Here is a 26,971-nt window from a genome sequence, read left to right as displayed (position 1 = left end):
TCCCCTCCTTCCTGATTTCTCTTTCTCCTATTTTTATTTATTTTTCACAGTGTTTCCTTTCTATGGCCTATTTTTTATCAGAGATCAAGCATAATATTTCATAAAGATAAAAGGGTCAATTCATCAGGAAGACCTAATAATAAAAAGTATACGCCTTTTACAAGCTTCAAAATACCTGAAACAAAAACAGAACCGAAAACAGAAGTAAATCCACCCTCACAGTTGGAAATTTAAACATCCTTCTCCCAATCATTGTTAGAGCAATGCAAAAGAATCAGTTAAGAAAATATAATATCTGCATGGTATTTACAAATGCTATAGTCCAAACTGTAGAATACACATTCTGTCCAAGTGCACATGGATTTTCATCAACATTGGCTACATGCCAGGCCATCAAATCAAAGTCATGAAAAATTTCAAAAGTTTGAAGTCTGAACACAGTGGAGTTAGAAATCAGTACCAACAGGGGCGCCTGGGTGGCGCAGTCGGTTAAGCGTCCGACTTCAGCCAGGTCACGATCTCGCGGTCCGGGAGTTCGAGCCCCGCGTCAGGCTCTGGGCTGATGGCTCAGAGCCTGGAGCCTGTTTCCGATTCTGTGTCTCCCTCTCTCTCTGCCCCTCCCCCGTTCATGCTCTGTCTCTCTCTGTCCCAAAAATAAATAAACATTGAAAAAAAAAATTAAAAAAAAAAGAAATCAGTACCAACAATATCAATAAAATTCCCCCATTTGGAAATGTAATATAACATAGTTCTAAATAAATAAAATAAGGAATCATAGGAGAAACCAGAAGGTGTTTTGAGCTAAGTGATCATGGAATGACATCAAAATGTATGGGATACAACAGGAGGAGTGATTAGAGGGAATCTGATGCCTTTCAGTGCCTGTATTAAAAAAAGAAAAAGGCTTACATCAATGATCTAAGTTTCCACGATGAGAAGCTGGTAGAGAGCAAATTAAACACAGGTAAAAATAAGGGAAATAACAAAGAGAAGAAGCAAAAGTCAGTGGCATGTAACAGACAAACAAGGGAGAAAAATTAAAAAGGCAAAATTGGTTCTTTGAAAAAATTAATAAATTCTTAATCTCCTATCAAAAGCGGTAAAGTAAAACGAGAAAAGGATACACAAATTACTAATACCAGCCATGAAAGATGGGCTATGACTGCAGATCCTGGAAACCCAAACATAAGAAGGAGTCCCTTTCCGGCTCGGTGCTTCCCCCCCCCCCGCCCCCCCGCCCCCCGCCACCGCCCCCGCCTCTGCACCTCGGTCCGGGCAGCTGCCGTCGAGAATGAAGTCCCCTTGAGCCCCACACTACATTGCTATTCAGAATTAGCCCCACACATGAATTTTGGTCATAAAATTCTCCAACCCATAACATCCCTCTGAAGCCTACTAATCTATCAACGTTATATCCTCAGGACTATTATTCTAATTTTGTAAACCGAAAGTAATTGGTGTTCTATGTGGCTCAGTCATTACACTGAGTTACACTCAAGGAAGCATGATTCATAAGTCAAAGTGGTTTTAGAGTAAGAATTCCAAGCGGTTTTTGTCTCTGCCAAAGAACATAAAGACATGCCACATCATAAGCTACATTAATATTTCTCAAAACGACCTGGGGCTCTCCTACCATTCCGATACCCTGGACCCTAAACTTTCCCAAACTTTTTTCCACTCTCTTTTCTCCATGCCTTGCATGTTTACCCCATACTACTCCAGCCTTCCTGATAGAAAATCTCCCCGCTGTTTCTGCATCACACTGGACCAGTATGGGGAAAATACAGGATGTGGTAACTTCCCGGTCCTCCCTTGAGCCCAGAGGAGTGAAACATAGAGGCCTTTCAAAAATGTGATTCTTCTATTCTCTCAAGAAAGTCTTCTGAAATTTTTCTTAAGACGAGAATTCAATACTTTCTTACTCTCTTTCCAGTTTTCAAGAAAGAAAAAAGCAGAAGATAATTCTGGTTTTTAATTGTCCCTGGTTTTAAATATTCAGGGGTTTTTTTATAAGAAAAATCTAATGCGGGAAGGAGGGACTCTACCAAATTGGGAAATTTGCATTTGTGGTAGGCTTCAGGGGACAGGATTCTCCCCATTCCCATATACATGCTCATTTGCAACATGACTTTGCTGCTCCTCCCATTGAGGTAGAGTCTATTTCTTCATCCTTTGAATGTGGGCTTGGACGTGTAATTGCTTTGGAAAATGGGACTTCAACAAACATGGCAAGCAGTGACTTGGAAAGGGTTTGCACAATGGGACGTACTCTCTTGCTGTTCTTGCCACTGTCATGGAAATAAGCCTGGGCTAGCCTGATGTATGATGAGAGACATACGGCCTAATCATCCCCATGACCCCAGCCAACAGCCCGCCAACTGCCAGACATGTCAGTAAGGCTGTCTTAGGTCATCTAACCTCCAGCTGACCCATCAGCTGACCATGGATGTGTGAGCCAACCGGACAGGGATCAGCCAAGTCAAGCCAGTCTAGAATAGCCCAGCCAAGTAATCATGAGCTAATTAAACATGTTTCAAGTCAGGAAGTTTTGGGGTGGCATGTTATGCAGCAAAAGCTAACTGAAACAGCATTAAAAAGTATTCAACCATTTTTCATGATTAGTTCAACAGGCATCTAGGTGTGTAAAAGCCCCTCTGCTAAGCACAGGGATCCAAAGCCAAGTAAGACGTGGTTTCTAGCCAGAGGGATCCGCAAGCTGTAAGTGTACAGATACCAGCACACAGATAATGGCAGTGCGGCGTGATAAATACTGAAAAGAGGTATGAACAACAACAACAAAAAAGTGGGGTGGGGGGTCCTAGAGTGACTCAGTGGCTTGGGATAGTTCAGGAATTAACAGGTGGCATCAGAATTGGATCCTCACCAATGAACCAAAGTTTTACCAGACAAAGAAGTTGGGGAGAGGGCATTCTAGACAAAAGAAAAGCATAAGGCTGAGAGATATGAAAGTGTATAAGGTGTTTGGGAAATACAGAAATGTAACCTGCAAGGAGATGGAATAAGAAGTGAGGATTAAGGAAATACGGGTCAAATAATGTATTTGGTAATAAGCCCCCAACTATTATAGAAATATCAAATTAGGGGCGCCTGGGTGGCTCAGTCGGTTAAGCGTCCGACTGTGGCTCAGGTCATGATCTCACAGTCCGTGAGTTCGAGCCCCGCATCGGGCTCTGTGCTGACAGCTCAGAGCCTGGAGCCTGTTTCGGGTTCTGTGTCTCCCTCTCTCTCTGCCCCTCTCCTACACGTCCTCTGTCTCTCTCTGTCTCAAAAATAAATAAACGTTAAAAAAAAAATTAAAAAAAAAAAGAAATATCAAATTAAGTAAACAAGAAATCATTAAGTGAAAAATCACAACAAAGTTATGAACATACAACAAAGAGTATGAATTATCACAATTATTTTCCTTCCTCCCATTCTCTTCGACTTCAGACTCCGTCGCAGTGAGAAAAGCTATTACAGCGCAAGTCTCCCTGTGTCATTCGGTTAATTCAATTATACTTGTTCAGCTTGGAGCATATACACACTTTAAGGCATATGTATCCCCAATTATGTCAGAGGCACAGTTATCTGCAAAGCAATTTAATTTTTTTTAAATTTCTTTTATGTTTATTTTTGAGAGAGAGAGAGAGACAGAGTGCGAGTGGGGAAGGGGCAAAGAAAGAGGGAGACACAGAATCAGAAGCAGGCTCCAGGCTTGAGTGGTCAGAACAGAGCCCGACATGGGGCTTAAACCCACCAACAGCGAGATCATGACCTGAGCTGAAGTCAGATGCTCAACTGACTGAACCACCCAGGCACACCACAATTTAATTTTTTTTAACATAGAATATAATCAATTATTTTCTAAAGTCAGCTCCTTAGAAAACAGTGGAAAATAATTGTAATAATTTAAAGGAATATGAAAATAACTTCTTCCCAAAGTCATGAAAGTAAATTTGTTAATAAGGGTGTTCCTAAATACATAAATGTATTGTGATCATGTGTATTTTACTGCACTAAAGAATATCTCTTTAAACTATTTGGGGAAGATTTATGTAAAGAACCATCTAAAGTGAATCTCTGCCTAAACCCTTTCCTTCTTTGGAACTTGTCCATGCGTCCATGTGTCTGGCATAATTACTAGGTATTAGGAGGAGAAGGAAGGGGAGGAGGAGAAAGAGGAGATGAAGGGGAAGAAGTAGCAATTCCCTGTGTAACCTTAAGCACATCACAACCTTCCCAAATCTAGCCTCTACTGTGCATGGCATGAGTGTTCAATAAATGTGTGTTGAATGAACAAACACGTTGACAATCTCAGCTTTGATTTCTCCAAACAGAAAAGGAGACACTACCTGATCATTCAAGTACCTACCAATCCCAAGACTCAAATGGTTTCCCCATGAGATAATACGAAAGAATACAAAATATATACAAGGGTTCAATTTATTAATTTAGTCTTATGTAATACATCAATGTATTTGCTCTTTAAAAGGAACACAAAGTATAAAACTATAAAAAAATGATCCTGAAAATTATACAAATTGTTTTCAAAGCATGATTTTAAAAACAGACCTTTAAAAAATGTGATTGAGATGTTCCCCAAGGAATCATAAGGTAAAAGATGAAAGATGAACATTGACATGGAAGCCAATTTTTCACTGTCCAAATTGTATGAAAATAACGAAATCGTGATGAGTTACAACTTCACTTCTGGTGCTGTTACCAGGACTTCTGTGATGGGATTCATGAATTTCATTAGGACTTTAAGCTGAATAAATCTGTCAGATTACTAATGCTGTAAATTAATTCTAAACCATAACTTGAGCATTTTATAAACCTTGAGAACAAGGTACTTTTTGGCTTTGGTAAAAATTACTCCTACCCTTCATAATTGTGGTTAAATACATATAAAATTTACCATTTTAAAGTGTACATTTCAGTGTCGTTTAGTACATTCACAATGTTGTACAATCAACACTATCTTCTAGAATATATTCATCACTAAAACAAAACCAGTACCCATTAAGCAGTCACTTCCCACTACTCCCACCCCTCCCTGCCCACCCCTCACAAACTGATTCCTGTCTCAATGGATTTACCTATTCTGGATATTTCATGTAAATGGAATCACATAATTTGTGGCCTTTTGTACCTAGCTTCTTTCATTTAGCATATTTTTCAAGAAATACCATATCCTTTAGCACTTAAGGAGAAACTATTAATGTAAACCATGGAGGAAAAAGATATACTGGAAAACTAAATGACACCTGAGGTAAGTGAATGAGTCAGTGCAATTATCTTTCAGAATGCATTCAAGTTTCCAGGACTGACTGGTGTTTAAACACTGATCAAATGAACAATACAATTTTAACATTTTATATGCAGCATTAAAATCTTAAGAATTCATTTCCACTGAATTATTAACCATTGAAAGCAATTTATTTCATGTCAGTTTTTCTCACAAGGCTATTGGAATGTTGTAGGGAATTAATACCATTCTCTATTTCAAATCCCTTTCTAATATAAGTCCTAGTTTTTTAAAGTTATCAATTGATATAAAAGACACCCACTTGACATCATTAAATATTCACTGGGTAATTCTATTCTTGAATAGATGTTATACTTGTGATCACTTCTATTTCTATGGTTTGATTTCTTTTAATCAAATAATGTAGTTAAAACTGAATGCTGATACTTCAGTTTTTCGATACTACAAACTTGTCAACTGAGACTTTAAAAGAAGCTAAATATGTTACTTAATCAAATCTAAACTTACTGGCCCAAACTACTAAACATGTGCTGATTAGAACAAGTTTTTAAAAACTCTATATACTTAATCTAAGTTATTTTGATCTCCTGGTCAGAAAATTGAAGCATTAATGACAATTAACATGGAAAAGGGGATTTCAATGAAAAAAAAAAATTGCAGGACAGCAAAGGGCAATATCTCCGATCTTCAACTTCAATCTTTTGAGCAATAACACATTATTGCTACTGTTTTTATATCATTACATCACTGAATATTAATGCAACAATTAATTTTACTCTTTGAAAGGGGTATGGAAAGCTACCTCTAACCTTTGCCAAAGAATGAACCAACATGTACACCAACCTATGTACCTCTTTAAGGATCTTGTCTGAAAAAAAGATACTTCTGGCAATTTATAATAGAAAATGGTAAAAAGTAATGAATTTGCTTTTACTGGGAAAAGATAATTCGATGAGTTGGTGGGTCTTAAGAGTTCAACGGAAATGCAGTTTTATGACTTTCAAACACATGCACTATTAGCAGCACTAGAACTAGCTACGTACTGAAGAACCACTTCCTATCACAATACTTGCATGCAAATAGATCCGTAAAGTGATTTGGAGGATGCCCAAAATTTTATCGGTGAAAAGAAACACTTATGTTGTCGGTTTGCTTCAAAAATACTTTTCTTCACAGTAAACGATACTCAGACCAGAAAATGTCAAAAAGAGAAAAAATTATAGGAGATTCATATCAATGACTTTTTACTGTATTTCCATAGAGTACATCCATGAGACATCCTGGTAGCCCATTTCTTTGCAGTTATTAATGAAAAGTCACTCCCCAAATAACATATTTGAATGTCAAACATTCTGAATACAAAATGTCAGTTTTGAAATGTTCTAAGGTAAAAAAAAGTACCTCAAGGTGTATCTCCATTAATATAGGTCAAGATGTATTAAAATCTACTTGGCCAATTCGTGAAGATTATACGTGCAAATAAATATACATATATATATAAACAATAAGCCTATATAGAATTTTACCAATCACAGATGCAAAAAAATACTTGGCAAAAACTCAGCAAAAAACCTAGTTTTTGCAAAGGACTTTCCGACCAACACACATACTTAGTTTCTTTCTAGTTTTTTTTCTCTTGGTATTGCCCAATATTTCTTTCTAAAACACTTATTAGGAATCAAATATGCCAGGCAACAACATTTTCCAAAGTAATTTCCTTATATCTAAATGTCCCTTCTTTCTGAATTAGTAAAGTAGAAAAGTAAACCCGGTGAGGACACATTTCTCTGAAATATCCCCATACAATCATATCCCCATACAATCATCAGTACCTGAACTTTGAGTACCTCAATTTTGTCATCATTAGAACAGAAACTTGAAAGGACTTATCTTTTGAACTTACTTTGATCTTTTAAATCAAAGAAAATAATTACATAAAAAGTGACATTAAAACAAAACCATCCTTCCTCTCCCTTATTTTATTTAGAAAGAAGTTTACAAGAATTGGTCTTTACTTACAGCTCAAAACTTGTTTGGAAATCAGATTTAGGTCAAATCCTAACAAAACCCATCACTGAATTAAATTAAATACAGTGGATGAGTCACTCATGAGTTGATTTTCTTTAAAGGGATAACTAACATTCCCTTACTTTCTAGGCCTCATGAACCTGTTAGGTAAGACTACTTAGAGGAGTATTTAGATAATCAAACACGTATGAGAGAAATCCTTCCCAGGGGAGACTTTGTCCTTTGGCCAGTCTACTAAGAGACTGAGGGCTAGCTGCTTTCTTCTACTGCAACCCTAAACCTCCACCTGCAGGGGACCCAATCCTGTCACCTTCTGACATGGTGTGTCATGCATGAAACAATTTTTAAATGTCTGCATAACTATTCCTTAGAAAATTTTTACAATTAATAAATCCTAGATCTTTTTAGGTTGGGATACAAAATATGAAGAAATCTATTTTGCTTCTAAATGCCAAAAACTGCAAATTGCTAGAGGTTAACAATATGCTATCAATATAGTAATGGAAACTACCATATCGTCAAGGAATACGGAAGTTTTGTTGAAAACCTCATTATCTGTGAAGTTACTAAGATCCTAATATCCACTGTCAATAACAGCAACTACATTGATGGGATATGTAGCACAGGCTCAAAGACTAAAAAAAGATTACCAGATTATCAACCTTTAATATCTCTAAATGATAGGGTTGAAAGGATTCCTACAAATATTTTTGTAGCATTTAATCCAGTATGTCTACGTCTACTCTTTATGTTTATCCTAGAAATCTAGTATGTTCACATGACTCTGCAACCACTAAACAAGAATGGATGATGACAAGGCTAAAGGTTAATGCTAATGAACTGTAAGTTGCACTGCAATTTACTTTGAACAGAAGAAACACAAGTGAAATACTAGTAATAACACTAGTAAAACTGAAACACTAGTAAGTCCTAGTTTTTTAAAAAAATGTCCAACCACCATGGCACCCAATGTATTTTGTCATACAGCTATAAGATTGACACAACATACATCACTTAATTTAACCATTAATAACAAATTACCATTACTCTCAATTTTGGATTACACACGTGTATATACTCAAACATACCGACTCCAATAGTACATCATTCAGGAGAATAGCTGGCATGTCCCAGGCTCTTCTCTAAGTTCTCAGACTTACAGTGCATCAGAATCACCTGAAGGCTTTTGTTAAAGCAGACTGCTGTTTCCTTCATAGAGTTTCTGATTAAGTCTACAGAGAGACCCAAGAATCCGCATTTCTAACAAATTCCCAGATGATCCTAGGAACCCCTACTGTTGAGTGACCTGTGAGTCTCAAAAGGCAATTACAGAGACAGAAAAGATAGAGAGAGAATGAGAAAAACAGAGACATGCAGTTCTAGGGAAGGAGGCAGCAGATAAAATTTAATACAGGTATTTCCTTCCATCCTGACACCTGCCCTTTATCTTGGTCAGAAAAAACTAAGAAATCAACAGACTCTCAAATGACAACTGACACACAAACCTTTTCACGCTTAAACACCTAGATAGATTGTTCCCATTACAAGTTTTAGAAAAACAATATAGCCAGAAACTCTTCAGCCTTTCAATACCCCTAGATGAGACTAATTTCAGGAAGACACTGAAAAGGCACAGAAAGTCAATGAGTTTTCCATATTAAAAAAAAAAAAAAAATGCCCACCAGTAAAACAAGGGTGAGCAATGATAATCAACAAACTTTTACAACATGCACAAAACGTACACTTATTAGAAACACTGTGTTTGGAATTTCTCAAACAAGTATTAAAAGTTTATTTCAAAGAAAGTTTTGCTTTTTAAGTTACTGAGCCACATAAAGGGAAAATATTAATTTTATTAGAATTTGAACAAATGCTGCACAAAGAAAACATTTTAACAAAATCATATGGTGGCATAACAAACAAAAAAGAAAACAGCCAAAGATGTGTAAAAGAAATATAAGGTGGAAAACTGTTAAATATCTCATGATCCAGTGTGGAAACAAAAAGTCTAAACTTAAAAACCAAACAAGCACAACCATAAAACAAAAAGTTAATGTTTGTGCTATCCTAACCAGACACATTCTTCAGCAAAACTTTAAAAGGCAGAGTTATATTTTACAGTATTTGACATCATATTTCTGACTTTTTTCACAGAAATAGTATAGAATTCAATCTCACAGTTGAAGTTTCAACATGGAGAAATAATTATTCTATTAATTAAAATGACAGGTGAGGCAAAACAACTGATTAGCCTTCAATGCTATATTTCCAACTGTAATAAGGATGTGATCCAACCAAAAGAAGTCTTAAGTAGTTGAGAGTTTTTTTGCTACTGCCCAAGGAACACCTCTGCCCAGTCTGACTGCCATATATGGTAGTCAAGACCCTAATAACAATAGAGCATTCTCAGGGACAAATGTAAGAAAACAGAAAAGAAGTTTGATGTTTTATAGCAAAGTAACTTGTCACCATTTCAGACTACTAAATGCCAGGAGTTACTTAAAACAAATTATTTAAGTATATGTCCCCATCTTTGCAATTTATTTCTAAATACTGACTGAATACATATATTCATTTTTTTAAACTGATTAATTAACATCAGGTGAATTATGGTGTATATCAATTTGAAAACTATAATAAAGTACCTCAACAATAAGACTTTGAGTATTTTTCTGTTATACCTTGATCTTTACACAAAGATGCAATTCTTACTATTTTGGTAGAGAAGTCTACGGGAAATAAACTTGGAAATGTTTTAAAGAGATTGTCAACCAAGATAGGTTTCTCCATTTCATGATTGTCATCTTACAAAGACACCGAATTTCACATTGTTAAACGTCTTAAAACAATATAGTTGTGATTTATAAAAAGGCAAAATTTTAAATGCTTAGTTAAGCCCTTTGCATTCTGAATATTTGAAATTTATCCACACAATGTGCCCAACCCAAACTTTAAATGAGGTATATTTTCTTCTCTCCAAATATCAGAAACCTAGCAAATGCAGAATATGATGAACAGTTTCAAATTAAAATAAATTCACAGGCTTTTTGTTTTCACTTTAACCTGTCATAAAACACACTGCCATGAGTCTTTGGATGCGGTGTCTAACAAAAACGAAAAGTTGCATATGGTCATTCTCTGTATGAGAGCTGCAAATATATAAGGTGAAAATATTTTTGTGAGTCTTTTTAAAACATGATAAATGCATTACCAAACATCTGTCATGATTTTAAATATTACCTAAATATATATTAAAGATCATCTGTGTATCAACAATTGTATACGGGGAGCACTAGAAAATAAAAATCTTATAATGATCTTATGGCAGTCCTTAAGCAACTGAATGTTTTCATCTGAAAAACAAATGCTGAAAAAATTTGATTCAAAGTTTTGCTTTTTGAATGCATGGGTTATAACCCACAGAAAACATGAGGAATAAATTGTTTGGTCAGGATCTTGTTAGTTTAAGAAGCAAAAAATTTAAAAACCAAAATATGCACACCATTAAAAATACTAGTTCTGAAAATTACGTAGCTAAAAATTAAATCACCCTGTCCAGCAAGTTCCAAAAATTTCACACATTTCAAACATTAAGGCAACTTTTTTCCAACTAAACAGGACTTTATAAAAATATATGTCACTTCAAAACATTATATACATAGTGGCAATAAATTTAGCTAGTTGTAATCTTTAATACAATAAAGTGTCACATATGACAAACTAATTATACTAGGTGCTTGCATGTATGTGCAAGTGGAGTTACAGTCTCTAAAGTACAGGTTTTAAAACTGAGCGAAGTGAACGTCCTTCTTTAGTGAGTTCTCGTGTCACACACATACACGGCAGTGGGATTGCTTCCTCCCGTTTCTCTACAACATTGTAACTGCATTTCTTCAAGTGGTCAGCCATGCTTAGGATGTCAGCAAATTTCCATTCATTTACAGAACAAAATGCAGTACTGAATCGCCATACCTAAAAGAAAATTCTACTTCAGATTTAAACAAGTCAATTTACAAGTATCAAAATACACTTCTTGGTCCAACTGCAGACATTTGTACTGTTAGAGAAATAGCCAATATAATGTTTCAAGCAGTTAGCTACAAAACTGTAAATGAGTAAATCCATTTGGAGCAAATCTGTTTATCAAATACCTGTAAATCACTTCTATGACATCATGATCTCAATAAATGCAGTAACCAAAAATAATAAAAGAAAAAACTCAACATTAAAAACTACATCCAACTAGACTTATTAAGCAATTTTTAAAAAATCATAACGTTGTTAATTCAGAGCTACTTCCTAAAATAACATATTGTACATTCTTTCATCCTATCCAATTGGCCACAGAGAACTATTCAGAGTCTGCAGATGCTGACAACACACATTATCATTTTTTTCCCCAAGTGTTTCTCCCATTCCTGTTACATATATGAAGTATGCCAAAAAATACACTATTTAGAAGTACCCAAGGTACTTCGTAATATTCATGAATACAGGTACTTCAATTTATTCAAAATGTTTCTAAAAAATTTACATAAAAAAGCTTTTGTAAAATGAGTCAAATTTTATTCCAGATCATTGTAAAATGCATTTCTAGGCAAAATATCCACTTGCTATCCCTATTCATGTGTCTATTGGCAAAAATATGGGCTACTTCCCCTTTTGCTCACTCAACAGCTCCAAGCCCTGAACAATGTTACCTTATTGGTCTAGCAATGACAGTTGTGACCCCTTCTCATCTTTACAGTTCTAAATATAAAGCTACCTGAACATAGGTGACAAGCAAGAATGGAGGACAGACTCAGGTAACAAGCATGAATGGGACAGATCAGGCCTAGGCATTCTAGCTAAGCTCATCAACAGGCACATGTGAAAGAACACTGAATACAATATAAACAGCAGATAACTCTAGAAAGTAGCAGATTTCAGAAAAGACCTCAGCACTCACTCATTAGAGCTTCTCAGGTAAGGAGGGCAATGTCTTCCAGGGTGGCCAGATGCCTTCAAATTCTGTGGGAACACTTAGTTGTCAGCTGGCAATAGAGGTCACCGCTGTTCAGCACAGAGGGTACTTACTCCCTGTATCCCTTGGGGTTATACCAACCATTCCTCCTGCATGGAGTTATTTCCTATGAGTCTGAGAGAGCAGCTACCAACAGACATTACAAATGTCATCAGCATCCCTTACAATCCCCTATAGCTATGAAACTAGAGGAAGAATTAGGAGTTTTGTTAAACTTCAGCAGAACAAATTCGTTTAAGATTCAATGGTGGCAGACAGCCTCCCTACTTCCACACAATTAATTAAGAGTCTGGTGAAACAAACTCAGGAAAAACTGGATTCCCACCTCCTGATGACAAGGTTTCTTAGTCATGGGGCAACTGTTCTTTCAAAAGTATTCCTCAAGTACATTAGTGCCTGCTATATGGCGGTGCTGTGCTAGGCAGTAGATATTTTAGTTCCCAGAGTCTCACTTCTCAAGGAACTTACAGTCTGATGAAAAAAACCTGACAATTCATCAGTGAATTACAAAACAGCAGAGTGCTCTAGTAGGGGAACATAACCAGGCGCCACACGAACACAGAGCAGCGCACCTCCCTGAAGGGTGGGGATTCCAGAAGGCTTTCCTGAGGAAGTAAGATCTGTAGAGTAAGGAGGAAATATAGTGAGAAGATGAAGAACGCAAGTTCCAGAGACAGGTTCCCTAGGTCTGAATGCATCAATTAGTTGGACAAGTTACTTCTCTAAACTTCAGTTTCTTCATCCATAAAATAGGGACAGTAGATTAAATAAATTAACAGAAGTAAAATGCTTATTAGCATACTGTCAGCCATATTGCAAATGTTCAAATGTAGGTATTGTGTTAGGGACAACATACTCGAAGTCTGTAAGTGAAGAACACAAGAAAGAAAACATCAGGAAACTGTTAAGTAAATCAACATAGGTGGAATATAAGAACAAGAGGAAACTGAAGACATAAGATTTATAATATGAATCTTATAATTTGAGATTATAAAAAAGTCTTAAATGTTTCATTAAGGAATCTTTCTCTATCCTGGAACAATAAACAAACATGGAAGTTTTTTTGTTTTTTAAATTTTTTCTCAATGTTGATTTATTTTTGAGAGACACAGAAAGACAGAACATGAGCAGGGGAGGGGCAGAGAGAGAGGGGGACACAGAATCCGAAGCAGGCTCCAGGCTCTGGACATTCAGCACAGAGCCTGATGCAGGGCTTGACTCACGAATGGTGAGATCATGACCTGAGCCAAAGTCAGACACTCAACTGACTGAGCCACCCAGGTGCCCCAAAGTATCTTGTTTTTAAAAAAATTTTTTTTAATGTTTATTCATTTTTGAGAGACAGACTGTGAGCAGGGGAGGGGCAGAGAGACAGATCAAGTCATGATGTCACCGTGAGTTCGAGCCCCACGTCGGGCTCTGTGCTGACAGCTCAGAGCCTGAGCCTGCTTCGGGTCCTGTGTCTCCCTCTCAACCTGCCCTCGCGCCCTGCTCATGCTGTCTCTCACTCTCTCTCTCAAAAATTAATAAACATTTGAAAAAATACATATATATTTCTAAGGTGCCTGGGTGGCTCAGCCGATTGAGCGTCTGACTTCAGCTCAGGTCATGATCTCGCCATTTGTGAGTTTGATCCCCACACTGGACTTGCTCCTGTCAACCTGTCAGCTCAGAGCCCAATTTGGATCTTCTGTCCACCCCCCTCTGCCCTTCCCCCCCCACCTCTCTCTCTCTAACAATGAAACATTAAAAAATATACTTAAAACAAGAAAATATTTCTCACTCTAGTCCTTATGGAGAGAATATGCTGGAGAAGGACCCAATTAGGAACAGAAACCCAGTTAGGCTCTCTTGCGGTAAGCAAGAGAGAGCCGAAGGGGACAGAGCTAAGGAAATGGCAGTGGAAACAATAAAACAAACCGGAGTGGTATGAAAAAGGGAGACTCAGGAAGACTTTGTGATTACATAGACGTAGAAATAAAGGGGGGGAAAAGAAGTCAACCCTACCTCCCAAACTCCTAGTTTAGGCAATCTGATAGATGATAAGGCCACCTGCTGAGATCAGGGGGGATAGAGATGTAGATGTAGAGTAGGTTGGACATGCTGAGTTTGATGGCCCTGTGAGACAGTCAAGTGGAAATGTCCAGGAGATGCTTGTACAGTCTAGAGTTCAGGAGAAAGCAGCCAGGATACAGATGTGGGAATACTCTGCATAAATGATGGCAATTTAAACTCCAAGAGTAGATGAGATTTTCTGCAGGAACAGAATTCCCAGAAAGTATGTTACCTCATAGGTCAATACTAATGAGCAAGGACAAAAAGAGACCACACTCAGAGTATCCCATCCCGAATGGGAGAAAGACACCACGTCACCTGTATGTGTATGCAGGTACACAGCAAGTATGAAACCTTCTGCCACTAGAATTCCCATTTGGGAAAAAAATGATAAAATAGTGTATTCATTTGTTGGTCAAAGCTTCACGAGAGCACAAAAGATGTAGAATTCTATTCTGAAAAACTGGAGCAAATGAATAAAAGTCAGAGAAAACCTAAGGGTGATAAGAACAAAGTAGCTAGAGATTTGAAACCTGTGCAACCAAGGTGAAGATTCTTCCACTTCATAAAATGCAAAATGTCACATTATAAATGTTCTAAAATGAAAATCTGCAATAGAAGATACTTGTAATGCCTTCTAGTTTCTCTTAGATGGTACCTCAGAAAGTGGGCAAAAGTAGGGGCCCCAGGGTGGCTCAGTCGGTAGAGCATGCGACTCTTGATCTCAACGTTGTGAGTTTGAGCCCCATGATAGGCATAAAAATTACTTTAAAAAAATAATTAAAAAATTATAAAGATAAAAAGATGGTGGACGAAAGTAGACTTTTCACAAGAGAAAATGGTGGAGCCAGGATTCGTTCCCAGGTCGGCCTCAATCCCCAGCACAAGTCTCCAATATGCAACACTCTCTTGTACAGTCCTACATCCAGAGCCCCCACCCCTAGTATCAAGTCCAACTACCCTACTCTTACCTCACTTCAACCTAACACATTTCCACATCTATCCATTTATGCTCTCTATCCCCCTAAATACTCCACTGATCACTTACTAATAGAAGCACTTGTAACTTTTTTCATCTCTCCCTATTTAAGTTCTACCTGAAATAACCAAATTCTAAGAAAGAAATTGCTAGGAATGGAGAGAAACTGCCAATTGTAAGCAGTGAAAAACCTTGTCCTCGCTTCCTTCATTGTCCTATAGTGAAAATGTTTCAGATGGAACTCAAAATAGAAGGTGGTTAACATGGATTCAAAAGGAGTTGTTACGGAAGAACTGAATAAGGACAGAACTGCTCAACTAAAAAAACACAAGTGGCCTCTTACACATCAGAATGCCAAATTAGAACCCAATACTGGGATGTCTGCAGTAAATATGTGATTATGACAAACAATTCTAGCCTAGTTTTCTATTAACTATCATTATGTTTAAAAGTCTGTCAGATTGAAGAATGGTCAATTTTTCAACAAGATCTTAATTTTATTAATTGTGCAACATTAAGTGTCTACCATATGTCAATTAAGGAGATGATACAGTTGAGATTAAACTAACCTTTTCTTTTATTTGCCATGATGAATTTCCTTCTGGATACTTCTTTTTCCCCCACTGCAGTATGACCATTCCACGCGACTGAAGCAGGCTGCCACATACATCCCTCATTAACTTGGATACACAAGAGAGCTGGCATAAACTGAAGCCATCAAGAAAGCCTGCAATATGTTGTAGGACCTCAAAAGGAAGACTACTTAGATGGTCACTATGTAATCCCAACACACAGTTTCTAGCAGGCTCCACTAAAACTGTAGATACACAAGGCTGAACTCCAAATGACCTCAAATGGCGGTCATGTATAATCTTTGCTCCTTGGGTTGATGGACAAAATCTACGCTGAGAGTAGGTACAACCATAATATGCTAAAGGACACCTCTGTTCCATCCAGCCATTGAGTCCAGCATGAATGTCACCATGCACATTCTTAAAATGGGAAGAAAATTCTTTTCTTCTAAATAACTGTCCACAAACAAATGTAAACATTGAACGCTGCTTGGGTTGATACCTAGCGACACATTCCAATACTAAATCCAGCCCAAGTGTCTGAAAAGGACTTGGATTTGAAAGCTGTGGATTGGCATGATCACAAGCAGAAGCTGAAGCTATCTCCCCAACCATTGTATTTGTAGCTAATATTGCAGATGGAAGTGAAAAAGTCTGAGTCCCAAAATCAATGTGATATACATCAACCATGCGACTATCAGATATACCCCTCCCACCTGGAGAATCTCCTAGACAAAACAGTAATGCTGCTGTGATTAGATCTATTCCTTGGAGGCCCATTGGATCTTCTGCAACTTCCAAATCTGATGTATCTACTGCTTTATCTTCTTTTGGTTTGGACCAACATGAATTAGAAAGAAATTTGAATGAAGGAGGATGACTGAAAGATAAGACATCCACATTCCTCAAGTCCCCTAAGTCTACTTTTCTCCAACACAATTCTCCTTCATCCTCACCATCTGGCATGAGGATGTGCTGAACTGTGCCATTAGGCAAAGCATTAAGTTGTGCTGCTACTGAAAGTGAACTGGAAGGATCTGAAGTGCCATCTGATGCTATACATTCTCCATTTGTTAAGTTACTTTGTTTTGAATCACCATGTAATTTCTGACTTTGGTCTATGGCCTGTGTACATATATTTTCCAAAGAAAAGCCATTACAAAGAGCAGAAGTGCCATAAGAACTGGTGTTCGAGTCATACAATAAATCACTTGAGCCATTTTGTTCAGACTGGAAATTCAGACTTGCGTCATTATGATCAATTCCACCTACTGCTCCTATCTCCTCCTCATAAAGATGGTCCTGGTCTTTCAAGTGTCTATTCTGCAAGCTTTCTCTGGCATTTTGCTCTTCATTCACTTCATTTGGGGAAGCACAAAGACTTGTACTTAACATGCCAATGTCTCTTGTGGCGGTATTCAGGATATCTAAGGCAGCAGCCAAACTTCTGGTTGTTTCTACAGTAGCTTGATAAAGTGCACCATAAGATTCTTCATCAACAGATACCAAACCATTAGTATGTGGTATTTCCGGGACACTTGATTTAACTGAGATTTGTTCTCTAGGTTCTGCCACTTTATCAGTTGCTTTTGACATCATGGTGGCTACTTTGAGAGACTCTAAGAGCATCCTTTGGTCTTGAAGGGCCAAGGCCATATCTAATTGTGCCACTTCATCGACATCTCTGCTTAGATTTTCATACGATTTCCGATCTGCGTAACTAACTGGCCATCGGTTCCACTCCATAGTACAGCACACCACACTTGCAGGACACATTTCCAGATGTTCAGCAACTTTATTTCGAGCCATTGTAAACGGACATCCGAAATCACTATTTAAGCAAGGCACTCGTTCAAATGGACATAAAAGTCGATGCTCATCAGCTTTACAAGAATGGAAAACTGCTCCACAAACCAGTGGACAACCAATCAAGTCACAGGAAATCCCAGGCTCCGGTCTGATCATACACCGTCTACTGACACAAGTCACACAGTGTGAATGCTGCAGCTCCTCCTCCATAATGGCCAGTCCAGCTCTAGTTGTTGAGATGGAAAAAAGATAAGAAGTTAGGCAAAAAGTGGTCGATTTTTAAAAATTGTTGAATAATATAAATCAAGTCATAAAGGTGTACTGACTTACTACAAGATGAAATACATAAAATAAACATATTTAACAAGTTTACTTTACATACAATCAGTCCGTCTTGAAACAACTTAAGCACTTCAAAGAACCGCAGTTCATTTTCATACATCATAAAACAATATGCCTAAAGAGGTCAAGTGTTTCAAAATATAATACTTGAATTCTAGTATACTGTGTAGTATATAAATTGATGCCAATAACAAATGAATGCATGTCTAACTTCTAAATTCCAGGAATGTTTTAGCTTTTATTTTTTTAAGACTGATTCTGAAGCACCCAGACTGCAGAAATCTCATCATTTCTTAAAAAGGAATGATCTGAATTTCATGAATATACTTAACTAAAAGTATTAGAAGCTTTTGTTTTATTCCCTCTAAATATATGAATTCATTTAGGATTTCGTCTATTGATCACTCCTTCTACATAGTGATCACCATAGTGAGCCTTAATTAGAACACAGAGGGAATTTACCCACAAAACCTAAGTTCCAGTTCAGTTGGTGGTTATGGGCAAATCACTTACTTCTGAGGGTCACAGTTTCCATTCATTCATCAAACATCTATTTATTGTTTAACTAGTATGCACCAGGCACTGTGTTTGGTGTGGCAATATAAAGATTATTAGTAAGACGTGGTGCCTCCTCTCAATGAACTACAGCAGGTCAGAGACACAACAGTAAAAATCATGTCACATCATTATGTGACCGATTTGACAGAAATAGAATGGTAACACGGAGAACGTAATTATCAGCATGGTAGGGGCTAGAGAATTCACAGTAGTCTTGAAAGACGGGAAATCTTAAGCATAGGAGGGGAGACTTGGAAAGGTAGGGAAGTATTCAATGTTGAAGTAATGACATGTAAATACAGAAAAGTAAGAATTGGCAAAACATATTCAGGGAACTTGAAGTTTCCTAGTGTTGCTGGATCATAAGGTGAAACACTACATAGCTGTGGGAGATGAGGCAGGATAGTAGAAATAAAGCAAATCATTAAGACTGCGCTATATGCTACTCTCAGGAGGTCAGACTTTAAGTAATAGGAAGTCACTGAGGATCTGAGCAAAGAAATAGTACCTATAAAACATTAGGAGGGGTTTACAGATACCTAATGGTCTTCCCTGCCTTTATCAAGAAAAATTTTATACAAAAATAAGAGAAAACATCAGCACAATATACTGATATAATTACTGACACGATGCACTGTATTTTTTTCCTCTAATCTTCAACATCTTTATTGACTTGTTCCTATGAGCAGTAAAAACTTAAAAAACTATTTCATCTTTAAAAACCTAAATAATAAAACAATATCCTCCTTCTACTACTATTCTTTTTTCCTAGTCAAGCTTTCAGAAGGGAAGAAAACAAAAACAAACCTTCAACTCTCCCATGTACTCTTCTGCCCTCTAATCAGTCTTTATTTTTACCACCAGTCATTAAAATGGCTCTGAGATCCTCAATGCTAAATCCAAAGGGCATTTTTTCCAGACCTCACCTTCCTTGGCCATTTCCTTTATTATGCTGACTATTCCCTCCCTTTTGACATATTTATCTTTCCTATAGTTTTCAAGATGTCACATTTCCCTGATTTCGTGCGCCCCCCTGCCCCCATCTCTTTGATTATTCTTTAATCTTTTCTTCTAAAATATTTCTCTTCTTCAGGGAGCATGTCATTTCTTGCTCATTCTATACATTCCCCTTGGGTGCTCTCAATTTCTCAAAAGCTTCAATTACCACCCATATGCTGAAAACTAATCTATACCACTTGCCCGGACCCCTCTTCCAAACTTTAGATCTGTACAGCCGATTGCTTATTATACATCTCTACTTCTACATGCACAAGCAACCCATCTCAACATTTCCCAAATTAAATTACATTGTAATAGATAATAATTTTCTGGGTAAGAAGTCGATTCTTAGCCTATTCAGGGCATAAAAGATTATTAGCTCTCTGACATATTTTTCCATAAATTCTACCTGGGTTCCAGGTGGCTAATGTAAACTAACTACTCCCAAATTTGCTTTTTATTTTTCTCCAGTCCAGGGTTGATTTTTGCCAAACAATAACAAAAGTCTACCTAATACTGACAGAGCTCTTGATTAAGTGGAAAAATTTCTGAGTTGGTATTATGGCACTTACTGATGCCTGGAGGGTAAAAACCAAAGCACACATTTAACAAGAAAACTGTATCTTTAAATTGTGTTTAAAAATTACAAATTATGAGTTAAATACTTCTGCATGTTTATCCCCATAAGTTTTACGTTAAGACAGAACCTGTATGTTAAACACACACATGCTCACAGAGTCATAATAGAAGAAATGACAAGACTAATGGTGACAAACATTTGTAAATTGAGCAGAGGTTCAAAGAGAAATGTTAGTAAGAATTAAGACAAATTTTACTGAGTGATTAGATTGTGAAAACAGCTGTAGCTTTCTTATTTTGCAATAAGACTGAGTTCTTCTCACGTGCTGAGGGGTTATAAGCTTGACTGTTACCAAGAGAGAACCTAAAAATACACGCAGTTCTAAAGAAGTGACCACTGCTCTCATAACTTGTAGAAACACTTTATGTTATGTGCACATCACATGACCACACAGGCAGAACACATCTCAAAAACATCACTTAATTCTAAAATAGCAACTGCTACAAACAACTAAGTTAAATGCAAAACAGCGACAACTTTGAAAGGAAGATGTAGAAGGGCTCTCAAGCTTCACAATAGTTTGTTCCACACTACTCCCCTCGGAATAAGAAAAATGTTTTTAAAAAAATAAAAAGAAACAAAAGCATCCACAGCAATGAGTCTACAATATTTATTTACTGAAGTAGACTTCGAAGGAAAAAAAAACACTAATTATGTACCAATTTTATCCCTGATGTATATCATTTCATGTAATGTCCCTTAATACTCACAACAACCCAGAGGAAACTGAGGTTCAAAAAGGTTTAAGTGACTCGCCCAAGGTCATCCACCTAGTAAGTTGCAGAGCTAGGATTTACGTCTGTATCTGATCAATGCACATGGACAACAACAGACATGTTTACTCATAAAAGCTTAAGAAAATAGGCAGTACACTTCAGTAACTGGTGATCCAATTTTAAGATGTTATTTGAGGAATGGAGATTACACAACTTTGCTTGTAGTTTATTCCAACACTTAGTCACCCCTGTGGTCAAGAAAGTCTTTTTGGTCCTTTGTAATTACAATAGCACATAACTTCACTTTGAATGTAAGTGTTTAAAACTACTTTTAAAATAACCTACATTTGTAATACTCAGTATAAACTTACGGAACAAGAATACAAATTTAACAATTCTCAAAACGGCCATATAAAGTAGGAATCACGTTTAATTCCATTTTACAAGTGAATATATTCAAAAATAAGTTAAGAAAATGCACTAGATAATACCCAAAGTGTATTCTGGGGTAGAATTCTCAGCTTAAAAATTTTAAACTTCCAGATCCATTCTTTTTCTAATCAAGATCATCACCAAATTAAATATACCTCCATAAAGTATTTTATAATTGGTCATAAATCCTGTGAAGTGGGGGGCGCCTGGGTGGCGCAGTCGGTTAAGCGTCCGACTTCAGTCAGGTCACGATCTCGCGGTCCGTGAGTTCGAGCCCCGCGTCAGGCTCTGGGCTGATGGCTCAGAGCCTGGAGCCTGTTTCTGATTCTGTGTCTCCCTCTCTCTCTGCCCCTCCCCAACTCATGCTCTGTCTCTCTCTGTCCCAAAAATAAAAATAAAAAACGTTGAAAAAAAAAAATTAAAAAAAAAAAAAATAAATAAATCCTGTGAAGTGGGTTTAAAGCATCCGTCCCTGACTTATCAGTTGAACAGTGACACAGCAGACTCAGTAGAAAACAAGTTGCTAAAACTGAGCCTTCAAATTAAAGATAAGCTTAATTGAAAACTCAGTATTAAGTTTTCTTAAACTCTCTTTAAAAAGAATCTTAACATTCTATATAACATCTCTTTTAATTTACACTTAAAATTGAATGACTGGGAAAAGTCTCATTAGACTACAAAATGTTTGTAAATGATTAAATGCTTTACAATAGTGTCAATTTTCTCCAACAGAAATTCTTGGCCAACTCGTACTCTCTGACTGACAAGCAATCCATAAAAATAGTTTTTAAGACATGCCATTTTCCCATACAGTGAAATGAGGCCTTGTCATTTAAGGCTATTTCTAGACATAAAAATAACTGCCCTCAAAAACCCATTTCTTTATTTTTCCAAATTCATCAAAGTAAGTAAGGAGATAAATAAATACAACATTGCAAGTTAGCATGACGTTACAACACTAAGTCAAGTCGCCCTAAGCACTCAACGCAGCTTGTTGCTACGTATGTCCCTGCTGGCAAGACCCATGCACACACGCACACCTCCCCTCCAACTCCCGCCTCGAATCTTAGGTCGCAGCATAAATGTTACTTTCCACACACCAAAGACAAGGTATGGATCTCACATTATGCTGTGGGCTCAGGACACTCTGCATTCTTCCTTGGTAATACCAGTCGCAATTCTTTAAGTAAATCGTTATCCTTTAATAACTACCCGCACAGGAAAACTTCAAGCTTCCTGAAGGAGATAGAACCATCTCTGTCTCATCCATTCTTGTGTTCCCTTATTCCAGACTGTGCCTAATTGGAGCTTCACTTATTTTAGAAACATGAATAAATGAAAGAATTATACTACAAGAAAGAGCCAAATGGATTCCAAAACAAAATGAGATTCCTGATGTCATGGGAGTCTACATACTTCACAAAAAAATACAACCTTACAGACCTAGTATTAGACAATCAGACTGAGCCAAAATTACCTCACTGTACCAGCTATAATAAGTCAGTAATGCTCAAACATTTACTGAGGACCTAAGTTATATGTTCCAAGCATTATATACAGAGTAAACTGACTATGAAAAAAGCAAATCAAAGGGAAAAAGAAGTCAAAGAAAGTTGATTTCAACCTCTCATTATTTTAAAATCTTAAAAAATAATAGTCATAAAAGGTACAGGCGTAAATGTTTGCCTGTATATTGTCCCACTATTTTAACTCCCTAATCGACTCTGTGCGATTTCAAAAAGAAAAGCAGAGAGAGGTGGAGGTGTGTGCACATGTGCACGAGCCTGAGTAGCTATATGGTTAAGAAGCTCCAAAAAGGAGTGGCATCAGCCTACTGCTTAATGTTACAGCTACTATGGTACTAGATGAAACAGAATTCCACTTAAACAATAAAATGTTTCAATGTAAGGCTGAAAAGGAACAACAGACAGACATGTTCAATTAGTTAACACAAGCAAGTCTACAACTGAAATCTGACATTTAGCAATCAGTTATAAGCGGCTCCAAGCAAGTCTCATGCTACAGTTGGAGGCACTGGTCATAGTAATACAATTAACTGTACAAGTAATATTAAATAGAAACACCTGCTGGGTGATTTGCAGATCAAGCGCAATCAGTATTAAAGACCATAATAAATCTATAACCTCAGTTGGACATCTTATTTCACTGGTTTAAAAAGGAGCAGGAGGGGGGGGTGGCAGTGACTAGGCAAGATTTAAAATCCTCTATCATTAAACTTCCAACTCAAAGCACATGCCCTCCTGATGAGTCCAAAATGGCTAAATGGGTTACACTGTATACATTCTTTGTATTCGATTTTGGTTCGGCCTTTTTATTTATAGAATCATGACCTAATTATGTGGAATTTCTTTTCAAATTTTTAACTATTCCCCTTTTGATATAATCAAAACATGTATCTTCTAGTCTAAATATGGTCATGAGTAGTTTATTCCAAAGTGAAGTTCTAACTGCTTGCAATGTTCTCCACTAAATAAGCAAATGAAACTATTACAGACTTAAATTAAAATAATATTAACAAATACTTAATACTCAGACCAGACCTATTTGAGCAGATACTCAGATAAAAATAATCCACCCAAATGGTGGTACTCAGCTTACTGAAATGAGCATCATGGCAGAGGGGAATGGGCTTCTAAGGAATCTCAGCTTTGTGACCTTGAGGCTATTACTCTATTGTTAAAACAACCTGGAACTCTATAAAGGTTAGTTATAATTATATGTGCCCAACAGGATACAATGTATTCCTCAGAAAAAGATGTACTTCACTTTACACAACAGCCACATTTACATACACAAAGCTTAATGTAAAATAATGTTTTATATCAAGTCATTTATAATTATAAAGCTTGCCAAAAGCAACCGTATGAGGAAACAACCTATGTTAACATTATCCACACACACACAACAAGACCTATCCTTTTTATAAAAGATTTCTGGACTGGGTTTTAATTGGGGTAGGTCTGTAATTATCTAACTGCCTACAGCATAAAAACCATTAGTCTAATGGTTCACATAGTTCTCACAAAGTTCAATCAAACTGAACATAGTTCATAGTTCATCTCGCATAGTTCATCAAACTGAAATTGAAGTTAAATATTTTACATAGCCTTTTCATTGAAGACTTTGTCAAAGAATTCTACAAATACAATCTCCTTTTAATGAAACAGGCATAGGAACTCAGTTAAAAGATGTATCCAAAATCATACAAAATAGCACAGGGCTTACCCCACTGAAAGTCACATTTCTGTAATATACTAGATCAAAGAGTAAACACGCATATGTGGTGACCTTAAAGTACCCCTCTAACTATATACATTATCTCAAAGTATTACCACTCTTTCATAGGTATTGTATTAGGATACTTTGTATTTTTTAAAAGTCTCCAATGGTAGACAGGGAGAAATACTGGGTTGAAATTAAACACCTAGCACACTTGGAATGCATAAAAGTTTGCCTATACCAGAAACTTCAGCTCTCTGGTAACACTCACAGAACTCCACCCGCTAACAAGTCCAGAACCACAAAAAAAGCTTATGTCACTGCATTAAAGTACTAGGTAAAAACAAGTTGGCAATGTAAAAGTTGCCAAAACACCATGTTATCCTCAATTAGTCTTCTGGACTAAGAAACAGTGACTAAGCATAAAGAACAGTGATTCAGCGAAAACTGCATACTGAAAAATTAAACCCTTAGAAAAATCCTAAACATACATTTTATGCTATTCTTTTCCCTTTGCTGCGTCGAAAACTGGAGTGCTACTTTGTAAAACCTTAGCAAATATGAGCAAAGGCAAAAATCTGCTCATGTAACTTACTAGGTCTCTAAAGGATACAACACAGTATTGAAATACAGCAAAAAAAAATAATAGTAATAAATAAAATTAAGTTTAAAAAGTTTGGGAAGTTTGTATTTAAAGAGTTTTAAGTTAATCTACACGGATATCAGAATGCCCATAAATAGCTTCCTCTTGGATCAGAGTCAACAAAGTAATTACGGAATAAAAGGTCAATTCCTTCCCAACCATCTTTTATCTGGGACTTACGACAGAGCTCAGAAAGAAAAACAAGAGAGGGGGAACGGAGTGCAAGAACCATGGTAAACAACACACTGTTCTGCCCGTCTGTCTCTATCCTCCCAAATACACACGTTAAAAACATACTCAAAGGAGGTTACTTTGAATTCAACGTGCACTCCGTGGCCTCCTTCCAAGCACTGTTCCACGGACAGGACACAAATAACTTGGAAATGGTCATACCCCTCAGATCCAGAAAATCAGGAAGTTTCTCTTTAATAAGGGCTCTCAGAGGCTAAGGCTAAGATCCGCTCACTACCATGAATGGAAAAGTTACCAACTTCACTCATCCCGTGAAGACAGTAAATAATGCCTCCCAATCTTCCTTTAACCCGTCTGTCCCCAAACAACCCAAGTTTCCCAACGGCAAAAGGAAAGAGAAGCCGGGTTTTCAAGGTTCGGAGGGCTTCCCAAGTTCACCCCCCGCTTCACCCCTCCCTCCCCGGCACACGGACGGACACGCCAGCCAGGTGACACGGGGGTCGCGGCTCGCGCGTGGGTCGCCATTGCTGACCGCCTGCCTCCCCCGCGGGCCGGGCAGGACGACCTGCGCGGACGCCCACGCCGCGGACGCCCAGTGGGCGCGCCAGGCCAGGCCGGCCGGGGACCCGCGGGGCCGGCGCGGGCCGTGTTTACTCCGCCCAGGCCCGGCCCGCCGCCCCCCGAGGCCGCCGCCGCCCCGGCCGCGGGCCTCGCACTGCCCGGCCGCCGCCTCCGTCCTCCGCGCAGCCCGCGCCGCGCCGGCCTCCCCCGCCGGCCTCCCGACACTCACCGCCCCGCGCGGCCGAACCGCGGCCCAGGCCCTGGCTGCCGAGGCCGCCGTGCCCGGCTGCCCCGCGCGGTCCCGGCCGCTCGGCGCCCCACACCCCCCGTGCAGTCCTCCTTCTCCGGGCCTCTCAGCCCCGCCGGGCCGCCGCCTTTTCTCCTCTCCTCCAGCTCCTCCGCCTCCTCCCCTGGCGGCAGCCCTCCTCGCGCGCCCCGCCCCGCTCCGCTTGGCCCCGCCCACCCGACCGGGCCCGGCCTCGGCGGCGGCTGCAGTCCCGGCGGAGACGCGCACGCTGAGCCCGGCGGGGACGCGCACGCTGAGTCCGACGGGGACGCGCACAACGCCCACTGATGCTCCACGCGTAGCGGGGGAGGAGAGTCTCTGCAGTACTGGGCTTCGAGCGCCCAGCCAGGGGATTCCCACTGGGCCCTACGTGGCTCCGCCGTGACGGTGCTAGTTCAAATCCTGTTGGACTTTGGAATCTTGTATTCCTGCAGGGAATCCTAGACCTGTACTGTTGGAATTGAGGAAGCAGGCCCAAGTACGGTGTCTTGTTTCCCTCCCTACATTGTAGGATAAGCTGCCGGATCCCTTAATTCTCGGTGCGGTGCTCTTGCCCTTTACGTCATATTCAGGAAGAAGCGAGCAGCTCTCGCTGAATCTTTGAAGATGCTGCCGCAAACCTTTGTG

At 38.4% G+C, this 26,971-nt stretch overlaps 1 protein-coding gene across 4 annotated transcripts; it reads right to left on the bottom strand.

Annotated features, from left to right (window-relative positions):
• Window positions 1–9,170: 9,170 nt before the first annotated feature.
• Window positions 9,171–26,441, bottom strand: FBXO30 (F-box protein 30). 4 transcript variants are annotated; one of them, XM_047101741.1, is made up of 3 exons: window positions 26,288–26,441; window positions 15,924–17,961; window positions 9,171–11,269 (listed from the first exon to the last, which is right to left on the bottom strand). In XM_047101741.1, exons 2-3 carry the CDS (start codon window positions 17,943–17,945, stop codon window positions 11,066–11,068), a joined length of 2,226 nt encoding a protein of 741 aa, XP_046957697.1. In that variant the 5' UTR covers window positions 17,946–17,961; window positions 26,288–26,441; the 3' UTR covers window positions 9,171–11,065. The 4 variants fall into 4 exon arrangements, with proteins under 4 accessions (XP_046957697.1, XP_046957699.1, XP_046957698.1 ...); XM_047101743.1 differs by lacking the exon at window positions 26,288–26,441 and adding an exon at window positions 25,975–25,993; XM_047101742.1 differs by lacking the exon at window positions 26,288–26,441 and adding an exon at window positions 25,603–25,953.
• Window positions 26,442–26,971: the final 530 nt, after the last annotated feature.

Source organism: Lynx rufus, unplaced genomic scaffold (assembly GCF_022079265.1).
Source record: "Lynx rufus isolate CCGP_SWC_20201006 ecotype Redwood Valley unplaced genomic scaffold, mLynRuf1.p SCAF_6, whole genome shotgun sequence".
Taxonomy (NCBI): domain Eukaryota; kingdom Metazoa; phylum Chordata; class Mammalia; order Carnivora; family Felidae; genus Lynx; species Lynx rufus.
The sequence above is the reverse complement of the archived record's forward strand: the minus strand, read 5'-3'. Positions and strand labels throughout refer to the sequence as shown.